Source organism: Chiloscyllium plagiosum, unplaced genomic scaffold (genome assembly GCF_037043375.1).
Source record: "Chiloscyllium plagiosum isolate Xiang-an unplaced genomic scaffold, Cpla_swu_hap1 HiC_scaffold_24, whole genome shotgun sequence".
Classification (NCBI taxonomy): Eukaryota; Metazoa; Chordata; class Chondrichthyes; order Orectolobiformes; family Hemiscylliidae; genus Chiloscyllium; species Chiloscyllium plagiosum.
In genome coordinates this window covers 1,169,187-1,191,392 of record NW_028270162.1, presented here as the reverse complement: position 1 = coordinate 1,191,392, position 22,206 = coordinate 1,169,187, and the positions used below count along the sequence as shown (strand labels likewise).

General features: G+C 42.1%; 1 protein-coding gene across 2 annotated transcripts in view; it reads left to right on the top strand.

The window, feature by feature from the left end:
* The window catches only part of dnah10 (dynein axonemal heavy chain 10), a 380,504-nt gene that overhangs the window by 144,180 nt on the left and 214,118 nt on the right, over positions 1-22,206 (top strand). For both annotated transcript variants that reach the window (XM_087999811.1, XM_087999812.1), the window contains exons 35-37: positions 2,013-2,201; positions 10,668-10,814; positions 17,974-18,165. In XM_087999811.1, the coding sequence (XP_087855937.1) occupies positions 2,013-2,201; positions 10,668-10,814; positions 17,974-18,165 (528 nt within the window). The remainder of the gene's footprint in view (positions 1-2,012; positions 2,202-10,667; positions 10,815-17,973; positions 18,166-22,206) is intronic.

The window sequence follows — 22,206 nt, the reverse complement described above, 5'->3', positions numbered from 1 at the left end:
TAAATAATTCCCGTGCTTATATATATGGATAAATGCAGAGGAAAAAGAAATAGGTAAATAGTCATTCGTGGATAGCGATCTGGTTCATTATACTGCAACTATCTCAGTGCATTTTATGTTCTGTCTAATGTACAGAAGGTTCACTTATTGGAACAAAATGCTTGCAAAACAATTGCCTGTGTGCTTAGTCTGACTTTAAAAATCACAAAACACCAGGTTATAGTCCAACAGGTTTACTTGTAAGTTCTAGCTTTCGGAGCTCTGCTCCCTCATCAGGTAGCTCGTGGAGCAAGATCATAAGACATAGAATTTGTCGCACAAGATAATAGTATCAGGCAATTGATATGATATATTGAACAAACATAAATTGCTGTTAAACCTTTCATCTTTTAGAATGGGTTGCAGGTTTTGGTTCATTAATGTTTAAATTCCAGAAGTTCTTTTAAGTCACATTCTCGAGATAACTTAAAGTTTTATTTAAAAAATGATGTCTCAGCTCAGACAATGCATTAAAAGTGTGAGGTTAGAGTCTATCTGTTTCCCAATCTTGAATCAGACTGGTGCTATTTCCAAAGTAGGAATTTATGAAATGTTATATGGATTGATTGCCTGCATTGACTGTGTGCAGTTTGAGTGTTTTTTGAGTAGAGCAGAGTGTGTCTGCAAATGCAAATTCACCACATAGACTTATATGTGTGTGTCTGTGCATGTGAGGGATAGAGAGAGAGAGAGAATGTGTGTGCGTGTGAGAGAGAGAGCGAGTGTCTGCATGCGCATCTGTGCATGTGAGTGTGACAGAGTGTAAGCCTGTGAGAGGTTGTGCATGTGGGTGTGAGTGTGAGGCGTGTATGTGAGTGAGTCTAGGAGAGAGCGTGTGTCTGAGAGAGGGTCTGTGTCATTGTGTGAGTATGTAAGTGCGTGTGTGTTGGTGCATGCATGAGTGTATAGTACAGTGTGACATGAACCCTAGATCCTGGTTGAGGACATCCTCATGGGTATCGAACTTGGCTATCTGCCTCTGCTTGGCCACTCTGCGTTGTTGCATACCCCAACAACTGCCTTGGGGGACAGTCACCCGAAGATCTGAGGCCGAATGTCCCTGATCGCTGAAGTGTTCCCCACAGGAGCAGTGCTCCGAAGCTAGTACTTCCAAATAAACCTACTGGACTATAACCTGGTGTTGTGATTTTTAACATTGTCCACCTCAGTCCAACACTGGCATCTGCTCACCATTAATATATGATGTCATTGGCCATATTTTTAGACGGTATGTGGGCAGCTCAAGTTGGGAAACATTGCGATCTGTCAGACCTAAATCTCTCCAAAGGGCTCCATGCTGCCATATTTCCACACAGCGGAGCCAAGTGCAGGATGGAGTTGGCCCAGTCTTTCTGGAGACAAACCCAAGGTGGTATTGATGATGGATAGATGGCCAGGCTGGAACTTCTTTCTTTATTTGGACTTCGGCTCACTTGAAATAATGAATTCCAGGCCCTCAGACCTTTATGCCTCACCTTCAACGTCCCACATGCCCTCTCTATGGCCCCTGTAGCACCATATCCACTGCAAGTCCCTCATATGCACCTTGCCACCTCCATGATCCTTGAACCTCAGTTCACTGTCCCTATCATGCTCCTCTGTGCCCTTAATGCCCCTCATAACTACCATGTTGACTCCAAACAGCTCATATCCCCAGGACCCTCCAAACACCCCAATCCATCATAGCATCCATTATGAATCTATTTCCACCATGTAAGAAATGTGCAGGCATGATAATGTCACCATTACATAATGCTGGTGAAAATTCCCAGAGACAGGAATGAGGGTGGGCATCCTGGAATCAGGTCCTGATTTGGTGGCATCTGGGTCCCTGTGCTGAATTCATAGAGATTATTTAGTTTTATTAGTGTAAACACAATGTGATCAGCTGCTACATTGGCACTGCTGCTTCTTATTATGCTGCTTACATTTTGTCTGTTGTTCTTGCATTCTCTGTGATTTTATTCATGTAGTTTGAAGGCCAGGAGATTACTTTGGATAGTCGAATTGGCATTTTTATCACCATGAATCCTGGCTATGCTGGACGTACAGAGCTGCCAGAATCGGTGAAAGCTCTCTTCAGGCCTGTGGTGGTGATTGTCCCTGACCTTCAGCAAATCTGTGAAATTATGCTTTTCTCAGAGGGATTTCTTATGGCAAAGGTAGGAGGGCTGCAAATTTTAGTTCAAAAACATCCCATTCAATTTTAAGTGGAAGTTCATTTTGTCCAGAAATTTGTTACTTAAATGCATTTGGTAAAAGACTCACAGAGAAAAAAATACATTATGAAAATTAAATTAGTTAAAAACTATACTGAAATTAATTTATTGTTTTTTTAAAACTTAGCATATAAGTCAGTCTTCTGTAGCATTGCTTGCATCAGTTAGGAGGATAAATTGTGTTCTAACTATGGGGACGTTATTGTCTGTAATCCACCACATATACTTTGTTGACTGTTACGAAGAGTTACATTTAGAAGCATTCTGCAACCCCTGTTTAGTTTGCCACAAATAATCTTAAACTTATTCTACCAATGTCAAAAACAATATAGAGTAAGTGGGATTTTATAGAAAGAGATCTGAGTTAGGCTTGGAGTACAAGTGTGACAATGTACACAGTTTGGTAACTAAGGCCAGTGATCTGCAGGGATGAATAGCCACATGAAAATAAGACTACTGATGATGATGGAGTCCTGACTCCAGAGAAAATGGGAGCATTGAAAGCTTAATGTTACTGGCTGGACAGTATTCAGGGAGGGGAGGGGAGGAGAAAAGTAGAAAAGATAGCAGTTTAGCTCAAGGAACATATTACAATTTTGGAAAAAGAATATGTCTTTAAGAGGTCAAAGACAGTGAAATAATTCTACAGAGGCTGGGTATCCCATCACCAAGCCGCCTTCTATTTAAACATTAACAGGCCTTGACTATCATACTACCTCATACAGAGTTAGGCAGCAGTATCCCTGACATTCAACCATTTTATATTAGCTTAAAAATCTGTTGCTGGAAAAGCGCAGCAGATCAGGCAGCATCAAAGGAACAGGAAAATCGACGTTTCGGGCATAAGCCCTTCTTCAGGAATCAGGCTGCCTGACCTGCTGCACTTTTCCAGCAACACATTTTTAAGCTCTGATCTCCAGCATCTGCAGTCCTAACTTTCTCCTAACCATTTTATATTAGCCAAGACTCCCTGACTGGATCAGATTAACCGCCCCAATTGGAGAACTCATATTCTAGAATGTCCAACTGGCTGACTTTGTTACAATCGCTACAGACACAGTCTATATATTTGGAGTTAGGAAATGAGAGATGAGGTATGGCATTACTTGGTATGATTTATAAGGCACCAAATAGTAGGACGGGGATAGAGGAGCAGAATTTGTAAAGAAATCATTGGGAGGTGCAACAACTGTATAGTAATGATAATGGGGACTTTAACTAGCCCAGTGTTGAGTGTGAAAGTGATTATGTTAAGGGAACAGCAAAAGAGGATTTACAAAAATTCTTTCATGGGTGTGAACATTGCTGGCAAAATTGTCTTTGTTGACCATCCCTAATTGTCTTTGAGAAGATGGTGTCTTGTTGATCAGTAAATTTCCTGGAGTAAATCTCTTCTGCATCTCTCCGAGATCCTGACAGATTTCTAAACGTAAGGTGCCAAAAAAATAGCACAGCTGGGATTTATAAGGTTTTGTATAACATCCTTGCTAATGCACTCTCTTCCTCTATAAAAGAAGTTAATTAACCTGTATGTGTTTTATCAGTCATTGGAACTTATCCTGCAACCTAGAAAGATGTGCGTATATACATCCCATCCCCAGATGTCTCTTTTCCTGCACCTTCTTTAAAGTTGTACCATTTAGTTCATATTACTTCTTCTCACTTTATGTACTAAAAGACATAACTTCATACTTCCCTGCCATGTAACACCAATTTGACTTCCTGAAATCTGTTACTGCATTTGTTTGTTTCATACCATCTGCAAACTCTGAAATTACTCCCAATTACAAAAAAAATTATGTTTTGAGGAAATGTTGTACTGGATTTGAAGTATTAACTCTATTTCTCTAACCATATATGCTGCCAGACTTGCTGAGTTTCTTCAGCACTTTCTGTTTTTTGTTAAACATGACTCCCCTTAAACATATTGGTAACGAACCGGGACAAGTGATGGGCTTGTTAGTGGGTGAACATTTTGGTGATGGTGACCACAATTCTGTGACTTCTACCTTGGTCATGGAGAGAGATAGGTGCGTGCAATAGGGTAGGTTTTACAACTGGGGGAAGGGTAAATACGATGCTATAAGACAGGATCTGAGGAGCATAAGTTGGGAGCATAGGCTGTCAGGGAAGGATGTCGTGGAAATGTGGAACTTTTTCAAGGAACAGATACGACGTGTCCTTGATATGTATGTACCTGTCAGGCAGGAAAGACATGGTCGTGTGAGGGAACCTTGGTTGACGAGGGAGGTTGAATGTCTTGTAAAGAGGAAGAAGGAGGCTTACATAAGGTTGAGGAAACAAGGTTCAGACAGAGCAGTGGAGGGATACAGGATAGCCAGAAGGGACCTGAAGAAAGGGATTAGGAGAGCTAAGAGAGGGCATGAAAAATCTTTGGCGGGTAGGATCAAGGATAACCCCAAGGCATTTTATGCGTATGTGAGAAACATGAGAATGACGAGAACGAGGTTAGGTCCGATCAAGGACAGTAGTGGGAGACTGTGTATTGAGTCGGAAGAGATAGGAGAGGTCTTGAATGAGTACTTTTCTTCAGTATTTACAAATGAGAGGGACCGTATTGTTGAAGAGGAGAGTGTGAAACAGACTGGTAAGCTAGAGGAGATACTTGTTAGGAAAGAAGATGTGTTGGGCATTTTGAACAACTTGAGGATAGACAAGTCCCCCGGGCCTGACGGGATATATCCTAGGATTATGTGGGAAGCAAGAGAGGAAATTGCAGAACCGTTGGCAATGATCTTTTCGTCTTCACTGTCAACGGGGGTGGTACCAGGGGACTGGAGAGTGGCGAATGTTGTGCCCCTGTTCAAAAAAGGGAATAGGGCTAAACCCGGGAATTACAGGCCAGTTGGCCTTACTTCGGTGGTAGGCGAAGTAATGGAAAGGGTACTGAGGGATAGGATTCATGAGTATCTGGAAAGACACTGCTTGATTAGGGACAGCCAGCACGGATTTGTGAAGGGTAGGTCTTGCCTTACAAGTCTTATTGAATTCTTTGAGGAGGTGACCAAGCATGTGGATGAGGGTAGAGCAGTGGATGTAGTGTACATGGATTTTAGTAAGGCATTTGATAAGGTTCCCCATGGTAGGCTTATGCGGAAAGTCAGGAGGCATGGGATAGTGGTAAATTTGGCCAGTTGGATAGAAAAGTGGCTAACCGGTCGAAGTCAGAGAGTGGTGGTAGATGGTAAATATTCAGCCTGGAGCCCAGTTACAAGTGGAGTTCCGCAAGGATCAGTTCTGGGTCCTCTGCTGTTTGTAAGTTTTATTAATGACTTGGAAGAGGGAGTCGAAGGGTGGGTCAGTAAATTTGCAGATGATACGAAGATTGGTGGAGTTGTGGATAGTGAGGAGGGCTGTTGTTGGCTGCAAAGAGACTTAGATATGATGCAGAGCTGGGCTGAGGAGTGGCAGATGGAGTTCAACCCTGTCAAGTGTGAGGTTGTCCATTTTGGAAGGACAAATAAGAATGCGGAATACAGGATTAACGATAGGGTTCTTAGTAAGGTGGAGGAGCAGAGGGATCTTGGGGTCTATGTTCATAGATCTTTGAAAGTTGCCACTCAGGTGGATAGAGCTTGAAAGAAGGCCTATGGTGTATTAGCGTTCATTAGCAGAGGGATTGAATTCAAGAGTCGTGAAGTGATGTTGCAGCTGTACAGGACCTTGGTTAGGCCACATTTGGAGTACTATATGCAGTTCTGGTCGCCTCACTTTAGGAAAGATTTGAAAGCTTTGGAGAGGGTGCAGAGAAGATTTACAAGGATGTTGCCTGGAATGGAGAACAGGTCGTACGAGGATAGGTTGAGAATGCTAGGCCTTTTCTCATTGGAATGGCGAAGGATGATGGGTGACTTGATAGAGGTTTATAAGATGATCAGGGGAATAGATAGAGTAGACAGTCAGAGACTTTTTCCCCGGGTACAACAGAGTGTTACAAGGGGACATAAATTTAAGGTGAAGGGTGGAAGGTATAGGGGGCATGTCAGGGGTAGGTTCTTTACCCAGAGAGTGGTGGGGGCATGGAATGCACTGCCTGTGGGAGTGGCAGAGTTAGAATCATTGGCAATCTTTAAGCGGCAATTGGATAGGTACATTGATAGGTACATCGTGGGCCGAAAGGCCTGTTCTGTTCTATATTGTTCTATGTTCTATGTTCTATATTCTTACTGATTTTCATTTATTAACCCATATTGTTCCAAGTGCCCAAACCCGAAAGGGTTCAGAAAAGATTTACAAGGATGTTGCCAGGGTTGGAGGGTTTAAGCTATAAGGAGAAGTTGAATAGGGTGAGGGTATTCTGCAGCATCCACAGTTCTTTTGTTTCTTTTTGTTCAAGCAAAGTCACAGGCAGTTTAATCAGATAATTTCAATCAATTCAATTTAGTTATTGGGTATCAGTTAGCCCAGTTGACTGCTCAGCTGGTTTGTTATGCAAAATGACACCAATACTGTGAGTTCCTGAGGCTTAAGTTGGCATGAAGATCCCATCTTCTCAACCTCACCCTTGTCTGAGGTGTGGTGATCCACAGGTTAAACTACTACCAGCCATCTCTGTTCAGTGAGGCTAACGAAATGGTCCTCTGGGACAATGGTGACTTTATCTTTAGTTCGTTATTGGTTGACTATATTTTAGTAGTTATTTATCAGAAGCCTGGCTGTGTAAATAGAATACTTGATAAAATTTGAGATGTATGTACATTAATAATGGAAAAGGATAGACCAGATCTAAAAGTTGAAGTTCTAAATTGAAGAAAGGCCAATTTTGACGGTATTAGGCAAGAACGTTCGAAAGCTGATTGGGGCAGATGTTCGCATGTAAAGGGATGGCTGGAAAATGGGAAGCTTTCAGAAATGAGATAATAGGAATCCAGAGAAAGTATATTCCTGTCAGAGTGAAAGGAAAAGCTGGTAGGTACAGGAAATGCTGGATGACTAAAGAAATTGAGGGTTTGGTTAAGAAAAAGAAGGAAGCATATGTACGGTATAGACAGGATAGATTGAGTGAATCCTTAGAAGAGTATAAAGGAAATAGGAGTGTACTTAACAGGGAAATCAGGAGGACAAAAAGGGGACATGAGATAGCTTTGGCAAATAGAATTATGGAGAATCCAAAGAGTTTTTACAAATACATTAACGACAAAAGGGTAACTAGGGAGAGAACAGGCCCCCCCCCCCCCCCCCCCCCACCTCCATAGATCAGCAAGGCGGCCTTTGTGTGGAGCTGCAGAAAATGGGGGAGATACTAAATGAGTATTTTGCTTCAGTATTTGCTGTGGAAAAGGATATGGAAGATATAGACTGTAGGGAAATAGGTGGTGACATCTTGCAAAATGCCCATATTACAGAGGAGGAAGTGCTGGATGTCTTGAAGCGGGTAAAAGTGGATAAATCACCAGGACTGATCAGGTGTACCCTAGAACTCTATGGGAAGCTAGAGAAGTAAATGCTGGGCCTCTTTCTGAGATATTTGTATCATCAATAGTCACAGGTGAGGTGCCGGAAGACTAGAGGTTGGCAAACGTGGTGCCACTGTTAAAGAAGGGTGGTAAAGACAAACCAGGGAACTATAGACTAGTGAACCTGACGTCGGTGGTGGGCAGGTTGTTGGAGGGAATCCTGAGGGACAGGATGTACATGCATTTGGAAAGGCAAGGACTGATTAGGGATAGTCAACATGGCTTTGTGCGTGGGAAATCATGTCTCACAAGCTTGATTGAGGTTTTTGAAGAAGTAACAAAGAGAATTGATGAGGGCAGAGCAGTATATGTGATCTATATGGACTTTGGTAAGGCATTCGACAAGGTTTCCCATGGGAGACTGCTGAGCAAGGTTAAATCTCACGGAATACAGGGAGAATTAGCCATTTGGATACAGAACTGGCTCAAAGGTAGAAGAGGGTGGTGGTGGAGGGTTGTTTTTCAGAATGAAGGCCTGTGATCAGTGGAGTGCCACAAGGATTGATGCTGCGTCCTCTAACTTTTGTTATTTACATAAATGATTTGGATGCAAGCATAAGAGGTACAGTTAGTAAGTTTGCAGATGACATCAAAATTGGAGGTGTAGTGGACAGCCAAGAGGGTTACCTCAGATTACAACAGGTTCTGGACCAAATGGGCCAATGGGCTGAGAAGTGTCAGATGGCATTTAATTCAGATAAATGCGAGGTGCTGCATTTTGGGAAAGCAAATCTTAACAGGACTTATACACTTAATGGTAAGGTCCTAGGGAGTGTTGCTGAACAAAGAGAACTTAGAGTGCAGGTTCATGTATCCTTGAAAGTGGAGTCGTAGGTAGATAGGATAGTGAAGAAGGCATTTGGTATGCTTTCCTTTATTGGTCAGAGTATTGAGTACAGGAGTTGGGAGGTCATGTTGTGGCTGTACAGGACATTGGTTACGCCACTGTTGGAATATTCCATGCAATTCTGGTCTCTTTCCTATCAGAAAGATGTTGTGAAACTTGAAAGGATTCAGAAAAGATTTGTAAGGATGTTGCCAGGGTTGGAGGCTATGAGCTATAGGGAGAGGCTGAACAGGCTGGGGCTGTTTTCCCTGGAGCATTGGAGGCTGAGGGGTGACCTTATAGAGGTTTACAAAATTATGAGGGACATGGATAGGGTAAACAGGCAAAGTCTTTTCCCTGGGATCGGGGAGTCCAGAACTAGAGCGTATAGGTTTAAGGCGAGAGGGGAAAGATATAAAAGAGACCTAAGGGGCAACTTTTTCACGCAGAGGGTGGTACGTGTATGGAATGAACTGCCAGAGGAAGTGGTGGAGGCTAGTACAATTGCAACATTTAAGAGGCATTTGGATGGGTATATGAATAGGAAGGGTTTGGAGGGATATGGGCTGGGTGCTGGCAGGTGGGACTAGATTGGGTTGGGATATCTGGTCGGCGTGGACGGGTTGGACTGAAGGGTCTGTTTCATGCTGTACATCTCTATGACATTAAGGAAAAACAAGTGTGTAACCTTTTCTCTACTAGAAAAACAAGTGTGTAACCTCACATTACAGCAAACTTTGTTTCAACCAGCACCTTATGAAATGGCACTCTTGATAAATCAGCAAAAAGTATAAACCTCAAACACTGTGAAGTTTACTGTATTATTCTGTCCTATTATTATAGTTTTTATTTACCTCAATATTATTCATTCAAATGGCCACAAGAAATATCAAAAGTTGATTCAATTCTGAGTCAATTTCTCCTCAAATACCATGATCTACCACAATGTCCAAGTAGTCAGTTGAGTGAGAAGGCTCTCTGCCCTAAGTTTCATTTCAGGCAAAGTTGCATTATTATTTAAGCAATTTGCGCTGTAAATAAAGTATAACAGTGATATGTATACTCCCTGTATGTTTTCACATTGAAGATGTGGACCTTTGATTATCCAGAAAATTTGATCACATGGAAAAAGTGAGGACTGGAGGTGTTGGGGATAAGAGTCAAAAAATGTGGTGCTGGAAAAGCACAGCTGGTCAGGCAGCATCCGAGGAGCAGCAGAGTCGACGTTTCAAGCATAAGCTCTTCATCAGACATTCCTGGTGTAGAGCCTATGCTCGAAACGTCCTGCTCCTCGGATGCTGCTTGACTGGCTGTGCTTTTCCAGTACATTTTTGTATTTGACCATATGTGTAATGACACGGGATAAACCCCTCCTGCTAATTTAAACCAGCAACACAGAAAAGATTTTAACCCGTTAAAATTTGAGAGGCAAAGAACAATCCCAAAAGTCATTATTTAAAGTAAAAATTATCAACTTTATTTTTTAAAGTCTAACAGAGAATAATTAACTAACAACTGTTTGCAACTCCTTTCTCTAACCTATCTTTTACTTTACCCTTTACAATACTGGTCCGATAAAAATATCCCGATTACGATTTACCCCCAAAAAAATCACGTTTCAAAACCAGTCAACTTGCCAAATGTCCTCTGTATTTTCCTCTGTCTTCTTTTCTTCTTCTTAGGGATTCTGTTTCACAGGTCATTGATAGTTAAAGGTACCTTGAAGAGAGGTATTCAACAGGCAGTCTGCGTATGTTAGTGGCTTGGCAGTTCTCCTCCAACTGTTCAATTTTTCCCGGTCTTGTACCCAAAGCATCAGAACGTTTCAATGGTTTTAATATTGTCAAAATACCAAATTCAAACTTGATTGGAGTTTAGTATCTTGGGCATAATTTAAAAATAATGGTTAAATTTTCCAGTAATCTGTGTTATTCTCTAAGTCCTTCAACTCTTAAAGTTACAGTACCCCTTACACCTTCATAACACATGGCACACCCCCGGTTCCAATGTGCCAGTTAATAAAACATTTCCTTTATTTATTCTTACTGAGAATAATCTTATGTAATTCCATTTTTAAATATTTTGTGTTGTTTCTCTTTAATGTAGATACTTGCAAAGAAGATGACTGTACTTTACAAACTGGGAAAAGAGCAGCTTTCTAAACAACATCATTACGACTTTGGACTTCGAGCTCTCAAGTCTGTACTTGTCATGGCTGGGGAATTGAAGAGAGGATCGCCTGATATAAATGAGGTAAAGAATCTCTGTAAATCTTGTGGCATCAGTAGGAAGATGTTTAGTTGGATAGGAAACTAGCTTTGCAACAGAAAACAAGTGAAAATTGAAGGAATTAGCTCTATTTGGGGAAAGTAACTACAGAGGAACTTCGATTATCCAGCATTCGATTAACCAAATTTCGGATTATCCAAACAAGATCACCATGTTCTAATGTTTGGTTAACAATGTTATCCAGCATTTGATCCAGCATTCGATTAACGAACAAAATATTCCCTTCGGATAATCGAGGTTCCTCTGTAGATTTCCATCAAGGTATGGCCAAGTCATAATCTTTATTAATAACAAGGTATCAAGGAGAAGTAAAATTTAAACAGATTAATGAGTGAATTAATTAATTCATTGGGCAAAGTTATTGTAGACATCTAAAGATGAAAAATATCCAATTCCTGAGCTAAAGTGGGAAAAGGATCTCCAGATGGTATAAAGTTATTAATATAAAGCCAATCTAATGTAAGGTCCATTCAGAGATGTCTTGGAGTTAAAATACTTTATTCTGAGGCATAGTAAATACACTATTGGTAAAACCATAATTCTTGGTACATAGTGACATGAACAAAGGCAGAAAAATACTAACTGGTCCATCTAACCTTTCCATGTAGCCGTTATGTTGTGTGTTACAACATAGACATATTCCATCAACTGGAACCAGTGCAATTCTTACAGTGGCAAAAGAAACATATTAAAGTCAGGATGAATGGCAGAAGGAAAGAGAAAAACTCCCAGATCTACTTAGGTGGTTGACTACAGGTAGTCTCCAGAGGGACAATTAGTCCCTCTAAATCCTAGCACCATTTGATGAGCAAGATTAGATCTCATGGAATACAGGGAGAACTAGCCATTTGGATATAGTAGTGGCTCAAAGGTAGAAGCCAGAGGGTGGTGGTGGAGGGTTGTTTTTTAGACTGGAGGCCTGTGACCAGTAGAGTGCCACAAGGATCAGTGCTGGGTCCTCTACTTTTTGTCATTTACATAAATGATTTGGATGCAAGCATAAGAGGTACAGTTAGTAAGTTTGCAGACGACAGCAACATTGGAGGTGTAGTGGGCAGCGAAGAGGGCTACCTCAGATTACAACAGAATCTTGACCAGATGGGCCAATGGGCTGAGAAGTGGCAGATGGAGTTTAATTCAGATAAATGCGAGGTGCTGCATTTTGGGAAAGCAAATCTTAGCAGACTTATACACTTAATGTTAAGGTACTAGGGAGTGTTGCTGAACAAAGAAACCTTGGAGTGCAGGTTCATGTATCCTTGAAAGTGGAGTCGTAGGTAGATAGGATCGTGAAGAAGGCATTTGGTATGCTTTCCTTTATTGGTCAGAGTATTGAGTACAGGAGTTGGAATGTCATGTTGCGGCTGTACAGGACATTGGTTACGCCAGTGTTGGAATATTGCATGCAATTCTGGTCTCCTTCCTATTGGAAAGATGTTGTGAAACTTGAAAAGGTTCAGAAAAGATTTACAAGGATGTTGCCAAGGTTGGAGGATTTGATCTACAGGGAGAGGCTGAACAGGCTGGGGCTGTTTTCCCTGGAGCGTCGGAGGCTGAGGGGTGACCTTACAGAGGTTTACAAAATTATGAGGGGCATGGATAGGATAAATAGGCAAAGTCTTTTCCCTGCGGTCAGGGAGTCCAGAACTAGAGGGCATAGGTTTAGGGTGAGAGGGGAAAGATATAAAAGAGACCGAAGGGGCAACTTTTTCATGCAGAGAGTGGTACGTGTATGGAATGAGCTGCCAGAGGATGTGGTGAGGGCTGGTACAATTGCAACATTTAAGAGGCATTTGGATGGGTATATGAATAGGAAGGGTTTGGAGGGATATGGACCGGGTGCTGGCAGGTGGGACTAGATTGGGTTGGGATATCTGGTCGGCATGGACAGGTTGGACCGACGGGTCTGTTTCCATGTTGTATATCTCTATGACTCTATGACTTCATGAGTGATTGGTTTTACAGCTGAGTAGCTCACGTGTAACTGCAGAAATCCAGAAGAACTTATGACAGAGATGGGGCTGAAAGCAATCTGAGTAAGAAAGAGCGGCTTCCCTTTGCTCATGGATCCTAGTGAAACTTCAGACTTTTAAGGAAATCTGTCTATTTCTATGAAGACCACTGAGCAGAAATAACTGAATTTAGTAATTAAGTAATTTATTAATATATTTAGTAATTTGTTTAGTAATTTAGTAATTTATTAATTCAGTAATTATGTAAGTTGCATAATTGGCAGGAATCATGTTCTGCTATTTTCACATTCCGATCACTTAATCTGCACTATCAACACCCTTTCTCCCCCAGCACTCCAAGCGTCCGCACAGCACTATTACATAAATGCTGTCTCCTCCATATTTTACATCAGCGCTTATGAAGAGTCACCTAGATGCAAAACATTAGCTCGTTCTCTCCATTGATTAACATGGAATATTACAGTGCAGTATAGGCCCTTTGGCCCTCGATGTTGCACCAACCTGTGGTACCAATCTGAAGCCCATCTAACCTACACTATTCCAATTTCATCCATATGTTTATCCAATGACCATTTAAATGCCCTTAAAGTTGACGAGTCTACTACTGTTGCAGGCAGTGCGTTCCATGCCCCTACTACTCTCTGATTAAAGAAACTACTTCTGACATCTGTCCTATATCTGTTACCCCTCAACTTAAAGCTATGTCCCTTCGTGCTAGCCAGCACCAACTGAGGACAAAGGCTCTCACTGTCCACCCTATCTAACCCTCTGATTATCTTATATGTCTAAATTAAGTCACCTTTCAATCTTCTGTCTAACGAAAACAGGCTCAAGTCCCTCAACCTTTCCTCATAAGACCTTACCTCCATGCCAAGAAAAATCCTAGTAAATCTCCTCTGAACTCTTTCCAAAGCTTCCACATCCTTCCTGTAATGTGGTGACCAGAACTGTATACAATACTCTAAGTGCGGCTGCACCAGAATTTTGTATAGCTGCACCATGACCTCGTGGCTCTGAAACTCAATCCCTCTACCAATAAAAGCTAACACACCATATGACTTTTTAGCAATCCTATCAGCCTGGGTAGCAACTTTCAAAGATCTATGTACATGGATCTCTCTGCTCATCTACTCTACCAAAAATCTTACCATTAGCCTAGTAGTCTGCTTTACTGTTGCTCCTTCCAAAGTGAATCACCTTTCACTTTTCCGCATTAAACTCCATTTGCCACCTTTCAGCCCAGCTCTGCAGCTTATCTATGTCCCTCTGTCATCTGCAACATCCTTCGGCACTATCCACAACTCCACCAGCCTTAGTGTCATCTGCAAATGTACTGATCTATCCTTCTACGCCCTCATACAGGTCATTTATAAAAATGACAAACAGCAATGGCCCCAAAACAGATCCTTGCAGTACACTATTGGTAACTGATCTCCACGTTGAACATTTCCAATCAACCACCATCCTCTGTCTTTTTGCAGCTAACCAATTTCTGATCCAAACTGCTAAATCACCCTCAATCACATGCCTCCGTATTTTATGCAATAGTCTACCATGGAGAATCTTATCAAATGCCTCACTGAAATCCCTCTACACCACATCAACCACTTTACCCTCATCCACCTGTTTGGTCACCATCTCAAAGAACTCAATAAGGTTTGTGAGGCACGACTTACCCTTCACAAAACCGTGTTGACTATCCCTAATCAACTTATTCCTCTCTAGATGTTTATAAATCCTATTTCTTATAACCTTTTCCAACACTTTATCCACAACCAAAGTAAGGTTTACCGGTCTATAATTACCAGTGTTGTCTCTACTCCCTTTCTTGAACAAGGGGACAATATTTGTTATCCTCCCATCTTCTAGCACTATTCCTGTAGACAATGATGACATAAAGATCAAAGTGAAAGGCTGTGGAATTTCCTCCCTGGCTTCCCGGAGAATCTTAGGATACATTCCATCTGGTCCAGGAGACCTTTCTATTTTCACATTTTCCAGAACTGCTAACACCTCTTCCGTGTGAACCTCAGTTCTGTCAAGTCTACTCGCCTGTATCTCAGTATTCTACTCAACAACATTGTCTTTTCCCAGTGTGAATACTGATGAAAAGTGTTCATTTAATGCTTCCCCTATCTCCTCAGACTCCATGCACAACTTCCCATTACTATCCCTGATTGGACCTAATCTTTCTCTAGTAATTTCTCTAGATTCTACCTGACCTGCTGTGATCTCCAGCATTTTGTTTTCAGTACTTCCTTTCATTTACTTTGTTTATAATTCCCACTGCCTTGGAAAAGCAGCCAAACATAATCAAAGACACTCCCCATCCTGATTATACTCTCTTTCACCCTCTTCCATTGGGCAGAAAATACAAATGACATCAAGGCTGCATTTGATTGAGTGTGGCATCAAGGAGTCCTAACAAAACTTGAATCAATGTGTATCGGGGACAAATTTTCCAGTGGTTGGAGTCATACCTGGCATATAGAAAGATAGTTGTGCTTTTTGGAGGTCAATCATCTCAAGCTCCAGACCCTCTTCATAGGAGTTCCTCAGGGTAGTGTCCTAGGCCCAACCATCTCCAGCTGCTTCATTAATGACCTCCCTTCCATCATAAGGTCAGAAGTGGGGATAATCACCAACGATTGCACAATGTTCAGTACCATTCAGTCCTCAGATACTGAAGCAGTCCATGTTCAAATGCAAAAAAACTGAACAATTCCCAGGCTTGGGCTGACAAGTGGCAAGTATTGTGCCACACATATGCCAGGCTATTACCATCACCCAAAAGAAACAATCTCTTGGGCATTCAATGATATTACCATCACTGAATCTCCCACTATCAACATCCTGGGAGATAACATTGACCAGAAACACAACTGAACTCATCACATTCACAGCGGCTACAAGAGCAGGTCAGAGGCTAGGAATACAGCAAGTAACTCACCTCCTGATTCCCCAAAGCCTGTCCACCATCTACAAGGCACAAGTTAGGACTGTGATGGAATACTCCCCACTTACCTGAATGAGTGGAGCTTCAACATCACTCAAGAAACTTGACACCACCCAGGACAAATCAGCCCACTTGATTGGCACTATACCCACAAGCATCCACTCTCTCCACCACCAATGCTCGGTAGCAGCAGTGTGTACTATCTCATAGATTCCCCTACAGTGTGGAAACAGTGTGTATCTACAAGATACAGTGCAGAAATTCACCAAAGATCTTCAGACAGCACCTTCCAAACCCGAAGGACAAGGGTAGCGGATACATGGAATGCCACCCTCATGCAAGTTCCCCTCTAAGCCACTCCGTATCCTAATTTGGAATATATCCTTCATTCTTACTCAGCCAAAGTCCTGGAATTCCCTCCCTTAGTGCATTGTGGGTCAACAAACAGCAGGTGGACTGCAGCAGTGCCTGAAGGCAGCTCACCACCTCTTTCTAAAGGGCAACTAAGGATGTTTAATAAATGCTGATCAACCAGTGATGCCCACATCCCACAAATGAATAAAAAAAGGTTGACATCATGTACCAACAGATTTAAGGACTGCTTCTTCCCTACTGTTATCAACTTAGGAATGGACCTTTCATATATTACAGTTGATCTATTTCTACACCTTTTCTGTCACTATAACACTATATTCCACATTCTATTCTAACATAGAAAATGGGTGCATGAGAAGGCTATTTGGCCATTTAGGCCTGCACCATCATTCAATCTGATCATGCATTCTCAGCATCCCATCCCACCCTCTCTTCATACCCATTGATCCCTTTAGCCGTAAAGGCCACAATGAGCTCCCTCTTGAATATGTCTAATGAACTGCCCAACAGCTTCCTGTGGGAGAGAATTCCACAGGTTCCCAACTCTCTGAGTGAAGAAATTCTTCCATATCTCAGTCCTGAATGGTCTACCCCTTATTCTTAGACTGTGATCCCTTGTTCTGGACTTCCCCACATCTAGTCTGTCCAGTCCCATCAGGATTTTATATATTTCTATAAGAACCCCTCCGCCCCCATCATTCTTCTAAATTCCAGTCAGTACAAGCTCAGTCGATCCAGTCTTTCCTCATGTCAGTCCTGCCATCCCAGGAATCAGTCTGGTGAACCTTCACTGGACTCACTCAATAGCAGCAATGTTCTTCTGCAGACGAGGAGGCCAAAACTGCACACAAGACTCAAGCTGTGGTCTCACCAAGGCCCTGTATAACTGCAGCAAGACATCCCTATGCCTGTATTCAAATCCTCTCACTATGAAGGCCAGCATGCCATTAGTTTTCCCCACTGCTTGCTGCACCTACATGCCAACCTTCAGCGACTGTTCCACCATGACACGAAGGGCTCGTTTTATCTCACCTTGTCCTAAACTGCCACCGTTCAGATAATAATCTGCCTTCCTGGTTTTGCAACCAAAGTGGATAACCACACATTTATCCGCATTATATTTTATTGATAAGTATTTGCCCACTCAGCCAGCATGTCCAAGTCACCCTGCAGCCTCTTAGCATCCTCCTCACAGCACACACTGCCACCCAGCTTCTTGCCATCTGTAAATTTGGAGATATGGCATTCAATTCCTTCGTTCAAATCGTTGATGTATATTGTGAACACCTGGGGTCCCAGCGCTGAACATTCTATTGTAAATTCTGTTCTCTTACCCTGATATACTTATATAAGGTATAAGTTGTCTGTATAGCATGAAAAACAATACTCTTCATTGTATCTGTGTCCAATAATAAATCAAATCAAAATCAAATTGATGTAAATCTTTCTTCACTAGAGATGGGAAATGATGTTAGGCCCAAAGCAAGGTTTATAGGACAGTCCCTATTAATTAACTCCATGATACAATTATGCAATTGCTCCCATGCTTGAATGAACTGTGCACCACTCCATCAACCATGCGAGTGAAGGGATTGACAAACCAGTTATTGAAATGCGGTAGGATATAATTTTAACATTAGATTAGTGATAAAGCATAATTCCAAATTAACATGTTTATAACTTGGAGATGTCTTAGGTACAAGCCAAAATTTGTCAATTTTTAATGTTTCTCAAGACTTTTGGCTGTGCTGCAGTTTGTGTTGAACATGTCTGAAATTATATCATAAACTTAAATATTTTACTTAATTTGATTTACTAGGATGTGGTATTGATGAGGGCTTTGAGAGACATGAATCTTCCAAAGTTTGTCTTCGAGGATGTTCCCCTGTTCTTGGGACTGATCTCTGACTTATTTCCCGGCCTTGACTGCCCTCGTGTTCGTTATCCAGATTTCAATGATGCAGTAGAGCAGGTTCTGGCAGAAAACCATTATATCGTCCTGCCAATACAGGTAAAGGTTTTTATTAGTTCAAATAATTTTTACCAGTTATCCAAGATTACAAAGAGATCTTGGTCAATTGGGTCAATAGGCTGAAGAGTAACAGATGGAGTCTAATATGGATAAATGCAAGGTCTTACGTTTTGGTAAAACAAAAACAGCACTTATGCAATTAAAAGTAGTTTTGTAGAATAGAGAGACCTAGGAGTTCAGGTGCGTAATTCTTTGAAGTTTGTATCACATAGGTAGATTAAGAAGATTACGATTAATCTTAAGAAAACATTTAGCATGCTTGCATTCATTGCTCAGAACTTTGAATGTAGGAACTTGTACATTATGTTGGGGATGTACAGGACATTGGTGAGGCCACTTCTGGAGTACTGTGTCCAGTTCTGATCTCACTCTTAGAGGAAGGATATTATTAAGCTGGACAGGGTCAAATGAGATTTACCAGGATGTTGACAGGAATGGAGGGTTTGAGATATAGGAAGAGGCTGGATAGGCTGGAACATTTTTCACTAGAGCGAAGGAGGTTGAGGAGTGATCTTATGGAGGTTTATAAAATAATGAGGGGTATAGACAAGGTGAATGACAGGTGTCTTTTCCCTAGATTGGGGGATTTCAAGACCAGGGAGCATATTTTGAAGGTGAGAGGAGAAACAGGCTGGCACGGTGGCTCATTGGTTAGTACTGTTGCCTCACAGTGCCAGGGACCAAGGTTTGGTTCCTGCCGTGGGCTGTCTGTGTGGAGTTTGCACATTCTCCCTGTGTCTGTAGGGGTTTCCTCCCAAAATCCAAAGATGTTCAGGTTAGGTGAATTGGCCATGCTATATTGCCCATACGGATGTGTAGGTTAGGTCATCAGTCTGGGGTAAATGTAGAGTAGTAGAGAAATGGGTCTGGGTGGGTTACTCTTCGGAGTGGTTCGTGTGTAGAATGAACTTCCAGAGAAAATGGTGAATCTGGGTACAGTTACAATGTTTAATAAGTATATGAATAAGAAACATTTGGCGGGTTATGGGCCAAGTGCAGGCAGGTGGAACTAGTTTAGTTTGTGATTACATTCGGCATGGACTGGTTGGACTGAAGGATCTGTTTCCGTGCTGTATGACTCTGTGACTCTAAGTAGTGACCAGAGAACAGATTTATGTTAATTTGCAAAAGAATCAGATGGGAGCTAAGAAAACGGGCTGAACCTATGAAAAATCAGATGTGTTATTTTCACTGTGTTTCTCTCTATGAGGCCAACTAAATTTTCTCATGCTATTAGAGATGTACAGCATGGAAACAGACCTTTTGGTCCAACTTGTCCATGCCAACTAGATATCACAACTCAATCTAGTCCCACCTGCCAGCACCCAGCCCATATCCCTCCAAACCCTTCCTATTCATATACCCATCCAAATGCCTCTTAAATGCAGAAATTGTACTAGCCTCCTCCACCACTTCCTCTGGCAGGTCATTCCATATACGTACCATCCTCTGCTTGAAATACATTGCTCCTTAGGTCTCTTTTATGTCTTTACCCTCTCACCCTAAACCTATGCCCTCTAGTTCTGGACTCCCTGACCGCAGGGAAAATACTTTGCCTATTTATCCTATCCATGCCCCTCATGATTTTATAAACCTCTATAAGGTTACCCCTCAGCCTCCTCCAGGGAAAACAGTCCTAGCCTGTTCCACCTCTCCTATAGCTCAAATCCTCCAACCCTGGCAACATCCTTGTAAATCTGTTCTTAACCCTTTCAAGTTTCATCACATCTTCCTGTTAGGAAGGAGATCAGAATTGCACACAATATTCCAACAGTTATTATTCCAAACTCACCTCATTAACAAGGTAACAGGCCACTATGGCACTCTGTTATTCCGATGCCTGCCTGATTCTGCCACCCAACATAGGCAGACGTACTCTGGAATATCCTGGAATCCCTGCAAAAATGGCACCTTGCTTTATGGGCAGGGTCCTGGAGGTCCTGGTGGACAAGGTGGTGCAGAGGAGGCCTTGACACCAGACCCTGCCAGCCTGGTCTGAAGTTGACACCCGGGCAGTCTTAGATGACTTGAGGAATGCTTAGCAGTGCAGGACAAATATCAATAACCTTTCCACCCCACCTGGATGGAAACTAGACAGCAAAACAACAGCAGTTCCTGCCATAAAGACAATAGATAATAGACAATAGGTGCAGGAGTAGGCCATTCTGCCCTTCGAGCCTGCACCACCATTCAATATGATCATGGCTGATCATCCTTAATCAGTATCCTGTTCTTGCCTTATCTCCATAACCCTTGATTCCACTATCCTTGAGAGCTCTATCCAACTCTTTCTTAAATGAATCCAGAGACTGAGCCTCCACTGCCTTCTGGGCAGAGCATTCCACACAGCCACCAATCTCTGGGTGAAGAAGTTTCTCCTCATCTCTGTCCTAAATGGTCTACCCCGTATTTTTAGGTTGTGTCCTCTGGTTCAGCGCTCATGCATCAGCGGAAACATGTTTCCTGCCTCCAGAGTGTCCAATCCTTTAATAATCTTATATGTCTCAATCAGATCCCCTCTCAGTCTTCTAAACTCAAGGGTATACAAGCCCAGTCGCTCCAGTGTTTCAGCGTAAGGTAGTCCCACCATTCCAGGAATTGACCTCGTGAACCTACGCTGCACTCCCTCAATAGCCAGAATGTCTTTCCTCAAATTTGGAGGCCAATACTCCAGGTGTGGTCTCACCAGGGCCCTGTACAGCTGCAGAAAAACCTATTTTCTTCAAAATTCAATCCCTCTTGTTATGAAGGCCAGCATGCTATTAGCCTTCTTCACTACCTGCTGTACCTGCATGCTTACCTTCATTGACTGGTGTACAAGAACACCCAGGTCTCTTTGTACTGCCCCTTTACCTAAATTGATTCCATTTAGGTAGTAATCTGCCTTCCTGTTCTTGCCACCAAAGTGGATAACCATACATTTATCCACATTAAACTGCATCTACCATGCATCTGACCACTCACCTAACCTGTCCAGGTCACCCTGTAATCTCCTAACATCCTCCTCACATTTCACCCTGTCACCCAACTTAATATCATCAGCAAATTTGCTAATGTTATTACTAATACCATCTTCTGTATCATTAATATATATTGTAAAAAGCTGCGGTCCCAGCACTGATCCCTGCGGTACCCCACTGGTCACTGCCTGCCATTCCAAAATGGCGCCGTTTATCTCTACTCTTTGTTTCCTGTCAGCCAACCAACTTTCAATCCAAGTTAGTACTTTGTCCCCAATATCATGCGCCCTAATTTTGCTCACTAACCTGCTATGTGGTACTTTATCAAAAACTTTCTCAAAGTCCAGGTACACTACATCCACTGGATCTCCCTTGTCCATCTTCAGAGTTACATCCTCAAAAAATTCCAGAAGATTAGTCAAGCATAATTTCCCCTTCATAAATCCATGCTGTCTCTGACTTATCCTTTTACTACTATCCAGATGTGTTGTAATTTCATCCTTTATAATAGACTCCAGCATCTTTCCCACCACTGAGGTCAGACTAACTGGTCTATAATTTCCTGCTTTCTCTCTCCCACCTTTCTTAAAAAGTGGTACAACATTAGCCACCCTCCAATCCGCAGGAACTGATCCCGAATCTATCGAACTCTGGAAAATAATCACCAACGCATCCATGATTTCTCGAGCCACCTCCTTCAGTACCTTGGGATGTAGACCATCAGGCCTCGGGGACTTATCAACCTTCAGACCTAACAGTCTCTCCAAACACCAATTCCTGGCAAATATAAATTTGGTCAGTGTGCTAACCTGATGACTGCAATAATTATAAAATATGAAGGTAACAATTGTATACTAGCACACATGAAGCATGAACTATATATTCACAACATCATGTACTCACCTCTGACCTCAACCTCGCACCAGATCTATCACGGTCCCAAAAGGGACAGTTTAAGCAATTATTTAATTTTGTTCAGACTGAATAGATCATTACAGAGCTCCTACTCCCGCAGCTGTTGGTTCTGAATTTTTAAACCATTTGAGAACCTGTACTTTCC